Source organism: Sphaeramia orbicularis, chromosome 24 (assembly GCF_902148855.1).
Source record: "Sphaeramia orbicularis chromosome 24, fSphaOr1.1, whole genome shotgun sequence".
Classification (NCBI taxonomy): Eukaryota; Metazoa; Chordata; class Actinopteri; order Kurtiformes; family Apogonidae; genus Sphaeramia; species Sphaeramia orbicularis.
The window spans coordinates 32,962,351-32,970,115 of record NC_043979.1 but is presented as its reverse complement, the minus strand read 5'-3'; the positions used below and the strand labels follow the sequence as shown (position 1 = coordinate 32,970,115).

At 38.0% G+C, this 7,765-nt stretch overlaps 1 protein-coding gene across 1 annotated transcript in view; it reads right to left on the bottom strand.

The window, feature by feature from the left end:
- Positions 1–641: 641 nt before the first annotated feature.
- Positions 642–7,765, bottom strand: part of LOC115414862 (dual specificity protein phosphatase 10-like) — a 28,906-nt gene continuing 21,782 nt past the window's right edge. The window contains exons 7-8 of the mRNA XM_030128227.1: positions 5,274–5,663; positions 642–1,341 (exon numbers count right to left, since the gene is read on the bottom strand). Coding sequence (XP_029984087.1) covers positions 1,076–1,341; positions 5,274–5,663 — 656 coding nt within the window. The 3' untranslated portion in view covers positions 642–1,075. The remainder of the gene's footprint in view (positions 1,342–5,273; positions 5,664–7,765) is intronic.

Here is a 7,765-nt window from a genome sequence, read left to right as displayed (position 1 = left end):
GACAGTAAACACACCACGACAGAGCTGATGAAAAGAAGACGACAGAAGCAGGCAGTGAAATTCCTCCACTCGTTACATGAAACAACACCAGTAGCCATGTTTTACAATATTCACTGATAATTTCAAAGTGTTCTTGCCTCTGCCAGCAGCCATGCATAAAAAAGGCTTATGGCTATCTGGTAATATATTTATATACTATATATTGCTAAAAAGATATGCATATGTGGACACAGGAATGGCAAAAACAAAGATACTGAAGCAAACACACAAAATTTGTGGTTCTGTATATTTTTGGAAAACAATAAAGACAGATGACTGACATAATCATAAGCTGCGTTCAAAATAATAAAGCCCCATTTTTTTTTTTCTGTTGTACACATCTGCGCCAAATATTACAGCTTAACTGTACGCACTTTAAACATAAACTTACAGAACTGAACAGTAAGTACATCAACATCAAAATGGTTTTTCAGCAAAGAGCTGGAAATGTTTCGTAATCATTACCAATATATACAGATAAGATCAAGGTCTCAGTTGCATTCCACTCTGAAATTATTGCACAGTAAGCCACTGTGGGCTTGTCATGGTCACCCCCATAAACCCCCGTATAAAAATAGAACAACATTAACACACCAAACAAGTCTTCATCTTTTTTTTTTTTTTTTTTTGACAGGCACTGCCGTGGCCAACCCCAAGCCTGAGTCTGCAGGCATAAACTATGTGCCACCGTATGAGCTTCTAGAGTTTGTCTTGTCAGTAATTGCCCTAAGCACATAGAATATCTTTTCCAAACCGATTTTCTCTCAGCTCTCTTTCGTTTCTCTGCAGTCACAAATGGAAAGCCTCCCTCTGACCACTTCCTCCATCTCTCTAACTTGCCTTCTCCTCCGGGACGTCGGCCAGGTCCGAACAGTAGGGATTTTTGGCATTTCTCATCACCGCTGACCCAGAGCTTTGGCACTCCAGAGAGTCCAAGATGAGCATGAGGAGATTCAAGAATACAGCTCTCTCATGCTCTCAACCGGCTCCCAGAGCAGCCGGGCCTGTCTTGAAAAACAGCGAAACTGGGGTCCATTTAGACGACGGTCTCTACACCAATCAGCTTTGGCGTGAGGATGCGTGGCGTGATTCCGTTGTTGAGGTCCTCCTCGAACTCCAACAGCTGGCCCATGAAGTTGAGGTTCGGGGAGATGATGGGCCTCCTGGTTTTGACAAACTTGTAGGCGTCCGTCATGGTCATCCAGGTGTGCTTCATCAGGTAGGCGATCACGATGGTGGCTGAACGAGACACGCCTGCCTGGCAGTGGATCAGAAGGCCCATACCTGCTTGCTGTGCTTCCTCTGAGGAAAGGAACATGGAAAAATACAATGAAATAAACACCTTATTTCCTGAAGGGATGTACAGTCCTCACACTGTAATAATAATATGACACTAAAACCACATGACCCACCTCTGAAGTGTGCATCTATACTACTGAGTTTCAAGAAGTTCAGAAAAAAAACAACAAATTGAGAAGAAAATGTGTTTTAATTTTTTTTAATTACCCTTTTTATTTAGGTGAATAGAATTTATATTTTCAAGATTCTTACACTCTATGGCAGGGGTGTCAAACTCATGTTTTTTCAGGGGCCATATTCAGCCTAATTTGATCTCCAGCGGGCCGGACCAGAAAAATAATAGCATAATAACCAATAAATAATGACAACTCCAAATATTTAGTGCGAAAAATAACATTGGATGAAGAATTATTTCTATGCAAAACAAAAAATGTGAATAACTGGAAAAAAACATGAAATTTCTGGAAAAAAAAAAAACAAGTACAATTTTATGAATATTCTGCCTTAACTTATGATTTCTACATGTGCATTACAGATCAGATCTACCAAGGCACAAAACAGAAAAATGATTGAAATTGCACTTATTTTTCTTTAGAAACTCCTGGTTGTTCATATTTGTTCAGGTTTTTGACATTTTATTGTTAAAGGATATCGGAATTTAATGTTCTTTGCAATAAATCAAAGAGAAAAATTGGTGTTGCCATTATTTAGAGGCATAATGTCGGATTATTTTTTTCACATTAAACCAAGCAGAAAATTTGGAGTCATTACTTCTAGGTTATTATGCTGTTATTTTTTAGTTTGATGCCCTTGACTATTAATATCTTCAGAGTAATTTCTGCATTTTTCACTTTGTAAATTCATCTCGCGGGCCAGATTGGAACCTTTGGCGTGCTGGTTTTGACCCCCGGGCTGCATGTTTGACACCTGTGCTCTATGGAATTTGACATAAGAAATATTTTTCCATTATATAGACCCTGAAACCTTTATGAAAATTTAATCCCTTCTAAATAAGAGTAAATCAATCATCCAAGTAGTGTGTTTTTCACAGAATTCAGAGAGGGAAACCAGCTCTGAAATGTTTACCATTGTATGAAAGACTGAACGGCCACAATGGGTGAAAAATGTTTTCGGGACTGGTCTGAAAATTCACAAACATAAATCCTGGGTGACTCAGGGAAATAAAAGCTGCACCGAGTCTTTACGTAAAACCAAATCATGACTCCAACATGGGCAAAAGTGTCATCTTGTCACAACATCCTGCTCCATGAATCATATTTTTTTTGTCAAACCCAACATAAGAACCAGACCAACCACAACAAGTAATGAAAAAAAAAAAAAAAAAGCACAGTTCCTTATTGTGATTGACTGTTTAAAGTACAATAAGTCATAAAGTACGACTTAACTTAAGAAGTTTTAAAATGTATGTGTATGAGTAGTGGAAAGACATGTCCAGGAATGAGGAAGAAGATAAATAAGTCCGGGAAAAACTAATGAACTAGAAAAGTCAAGAAACAAAGCTGTGTCTGCGGAAGAGACTGTGTGATCTGTTTGCTCTTTTCAGACCTGGTACGCTGAGAACTGTACAAAAACTATGATGTCGGCCTCTAGATGTAATAAATCATCTGAGTCACGGGCTATAAATGTGAATCTTCCATGCACTGTCACCCAAACTGTAACAAGAGAAGATGTTGGAACAATATCCTTGTTTCTGTCATTGCACAACCAACCCACACCTGTCTGGGGTCAAGCAGAGTTGGACCATCAAAACGGAGTCCTAACAATAACCCAACACTACCTCCACAGTGGAACAATAAAGAGCAATATCCAGATAAATGTTAATAATCACCTCGATCTTTAACCATGCTTTCCACTGCATCTGCGTCTCTGCATCTGTGTGTTGCTTGGCAACCATTCTCCTAAACGTTTCTGAAGAACTACATTGCTCGGTGGAAGTAAGATTATCTGTTATCAATACATTACTGCACTTGTTGTTGCTGTGTGTTTATTTTATGAACCCTTGCCAAGTATCAGTAGCAACTGTTGAGGCTTTGTGTTTTCATTTACAGAACTGATATTTAGTGATATGCTGTATATCTCTTACCTCTGACAGTTTACACAATTACCCAGATATTGCACATTTATGTAAATATATTTTTAGGGGTATTGTTTTTGGTTCAGTTTGTTTCTTTGTGAACACTTTAGCAGCAAAAATATTGGTTGAATTCATACCAAATTGGGTTTATAGATTGCCAGTGACCCAGAATAGATGTGATTACATTTTGGGAACAGTAAGTCAAAGTTAAAATTTTTTGAATTTTTAAAAACTCCCCCCCCCCCATTTACTTATAATGGGCAAAATTTCAAATCGCTATAAAAACGCCCATTTTAACTCAATTTACTTAAAACATTGCAGAGATAAAGAGATTAATTTTAGACATTACTCTGCAAAAATATCTAAGAGATAGCTTGTTTTTGAAATTTTTTTTTCTCCCATTTACTTATAATGGGCAAAATTTCAAATGTATATAAAAACATCAAATTTGTTTCAGTTCATTTCAAACTTCACACATATAATATTTATATTGAACAAATATTGAATATGGATGAAAGAGTTGATCGATGCCAAAACAAGCTACAATATGTGCGAGGGGCGGGGTTTATTGTGCCTGGCACCACTTTATTTTATTTTTTCTTTTGCATGCTATTTTTAAATGCCACTTTGTTGTGGTTGTTTTAATCAAGGTTATAATAGTTTTGGATTTTTCTTTATAGTTTAGTTTTATTTAGTTTTGACTTTTTTCTCTCTAATTCAGTTAGTGTTAATTAGTTTTTAGAGCAGGTTTGATAGTTTTTATTAGTTTTCGTTATTTTCTAAATGCTTACTTTTAGTTTAGTTTTACATATGTTTTCTCTTCTTCTCTGACGTCGTATTCAAATAATCCCAGACTGGACTCTGATGCTTCCTCCCAACTTTAGTCTCCATGTTTCCAGGTAGAGTGGGGACCAGAAGACGACTGGAAACCACAAGTGACCACAAGTGACGGACCCTTAAATATCATGGTGCCAGCAGCTAAAATTGCTTGAGAGAAATAAATCGATTTCATATCAGTCCGGCTTTGACAAAGACGAAAACGAAGGGAATTTTATCCAGAATTTTTATACATTTTAGTTAGTTTTGTAAACACACAATACAGTTTCAGTTAGTTATCGTTCTTTCTTTTAATTATAGTTACCTCCGCCAAGGAGGTTATGTTTTTGCCAGGGTTTGTTTGTTTGTTTTTTGTCTGTCCGTTAGTGTGCAACATAACTCAAAAAGTTATGGACAGATTTGGATGAAATTTTCAGGGTTTGTTGGAAATGGGATAAGAAAGAAATGATTAAATTTTGGTGGTGATCGGGGGTGAGGGGGCCCACGGGGGGGCCCATTTCCAACAAACCCTGAAAATTTCATCAAAATTTGTCCATAACTTTTTGAGTTATGTTGCACACTAACGGACAGACAAACAGACAGACAGACAAACAAACAAACAAACCCTGGCAAAAACATAGCCTCCTTGGCGGGGGGGGGGCCCACAGGGGGGGCCACTAATCAGCCTTGGCGGAGGTCTGCGCTCTCCGAGTGCTTCTAGTTTTTATTTATTTCAGTTAACGAAAATGTTTTTACAATTCTAGTTTCTGTCATTTCGTTAGTTTTCGTTAACGATAATAACCTCGGTTTTAATTTCCTAGTTAAATTATTCTGTCTATACTTCTATACTTATCTGAATTTCTCGTGGCATTCAGTGTGGACGGCAAAGTAAGATTTTCATTGCACATTTTAAACGTTTTGAATCATCGAATCCTAGTGATTTATGGATATTTATGGGCTGTTAAGTGCAGAGAACTATGGAAATGAGTCTGGAACGGTAAATGTGTTTGGGTGAGGTTCGTACCAATGAATTCAAACGCCTCCTCAAAGTACTGGCGCAGGTTCTGCTTGTTGCTGTCGGTGGCGGGCAGGCGTTTGTAGATGAAGAGGCCGGTGTCGTAGTGGTAGAGCGGCAGGTGGGTGGTCACGTTCAGGATGTAACCGATATTCAAGCGCTGCAGCAGGTTGATGTCCTGAGCGTCGTGTTCGTTCCCCAAATAGAGGAAGGGCAGGATTGGGGTCAGCTCTGCGTTCTCGATGTCCGGAGTGGAGGGCAAGGAGTGAGGTAGCGTTCCTGTCAGGCTCGCCGTCGCGCCGGTGTCCAGGCCCTCGTGGAGGTGCAGCGAATGCTCGCAAAGATTCTCGTGACCCAGTCGGAAGCAGCTGAGACCCCCTGAGGACACAAAAAACACCACTTAGAAGCGTGAAGTAAGCACAGCGATGCATTTTTACATTCACAAAGAAGCCAGATAACGGATTAAAATGTCTTCATACATTCTCCTATTGTCACTTTATCTGTATTTCTTCGTCACTGTCCCCTTTAGGAGTACAAGTCGGACCTCTTTGCTCTCAGAGGGCAGAACTTTAAGCTGCTGGGGTTGAGGTCAATTCTCACTGGAGCTCTTCGGGCTAAAAATACATGCCCTCGTGCCTCCGTCCACCCACATGGCACACATTTGGACTGAGCAGGGCAACAAAACTTCACACACACATCTGATACTAAACAACAAAGAGCAGCAAACAGCATTGGAAGGAGCTTTGAAGCACTAAAACATCACAGAAATCTCCAAGTCCCTGAACGCAACATCACATTTGGTTGTAATTGAAAGCCTCTATTTGGATATTAAATCAATATGGATGCACTGTTCCCATTTGAGTGTGTTTTCAAGGGTTAGTTCAGATTTTTTTAAGATGCGAATAGTGATCGGCACACGGTGGATAGTCACAAAAGCAACATATATTTTAATCAACGCAAAGTGTATATTTATATTTGTGTTGCTTTACCTTGCCATCCCATAGACATTTCAAACCACCAGACTGAACTTTTAACAAAAAAAATCACAAACTAAGCCATTTGCACGTCTTTTTAGATATATTGCCCTACATTTCATACATTTCTTAAAGACCTTGAGGTTGTGTAAAAATGCCACTAGGTGTATTTTGTACATTACTTTTTCTCTTTTTTTTTTTTTTTTTTTTTTTTTTTTATGCCAAATATTTCTCCATTTATACCTGTTTTTTGTTTTGTTTTTTTACTTTTTAACCTTGTTTTTATGGAAAGTTGCATGCAAATGTTTTTGTGTTTCACTGTGTAATGACAATAAAGGAATTACTTTAGATCCAAACTAAAACAACAAAGAGGTAGGTGAGCAAATCCCCTGTACTGCAAGGTAAAAAAAAATAAATAATAATAATAAAAAAAAATAAATCACTGTTTTTGTCAGAGGAGCCTTGTGGCTTTAAAGATTTTCAGTTCCCAATTAAAAATGACTTCCTGACAGCAAGATAAAACCATGAAAACATATAAATATCGTACACGCTTAAACTGATATTGATTCTGGATAAGTAACACATACGATCCCTCTGTAGAAATCTGAACTAACCCTTTAAGTAACTACATCATAACTTCATTTACAGAGCACTTCTCAAAAACAATAACATATTCAAGAAGCGGTATCACTTCTAACAGTTGAGAAATCCCCCTCCTCATTAAACAGATGTACTAAATGTTTAATATGCCTCGCACTGGACATCTGTACTTCTCTAAATAACTGGTTTGCACCTGTTGTCCATGATGCCACTGGTCCCAGTTCATGGGGAGGGGTGGAAAGTGTCACCCACGGTATCAGTTCATGTATTGTTCGCATTGCACCAGTTTACACCACCCCATGTGAGATCATCATACAGCTTCGCCACTTCCCCTTTTGGTGACCAGGCGGGTTGGGGATCTCCTGTCAACTGTCGCACAACAAGTCCACCATAAAACGCTTAACAATGGACAAATGCATTATAATATGCGACCGGATCATAACGGTGAGAAGCCATGATAATATTTACAGCGCTGTAAATAAAAGAAAGGGAAGTGCTAAATAAAACTACAAGTTTAAGGGAAATTCCACTGAAAATTATATTATTTTATCATTTTCTGTTCCGAAAGGTCAAAACAAAGCTGCATTAATAAAAACCATTCACACCAATGTACACGTCATCACATGTGTAGGTACTTTCTGAAGACAACAAGTTAAATAAATCACAAAAATATGATTACAGATCATTTTCACTTTCGTCTTTAGTGACACCAACATAAATAATGTCTACACTGAAAGGAAATATTCAGTAACTTCGCATATTATTCAACAATATACATGTAAAGAGAAAATTATTACTCAGTCAGATATAATTGTGATAGTTTTACATTATTTTAACTCAATATCTTTGAGTTTTTTAATGCTGATTGAACAAAACACAGCACAGGAAGCTTGTTTTTCTCTCATTCTGTGCATTCATTAGTTGTAA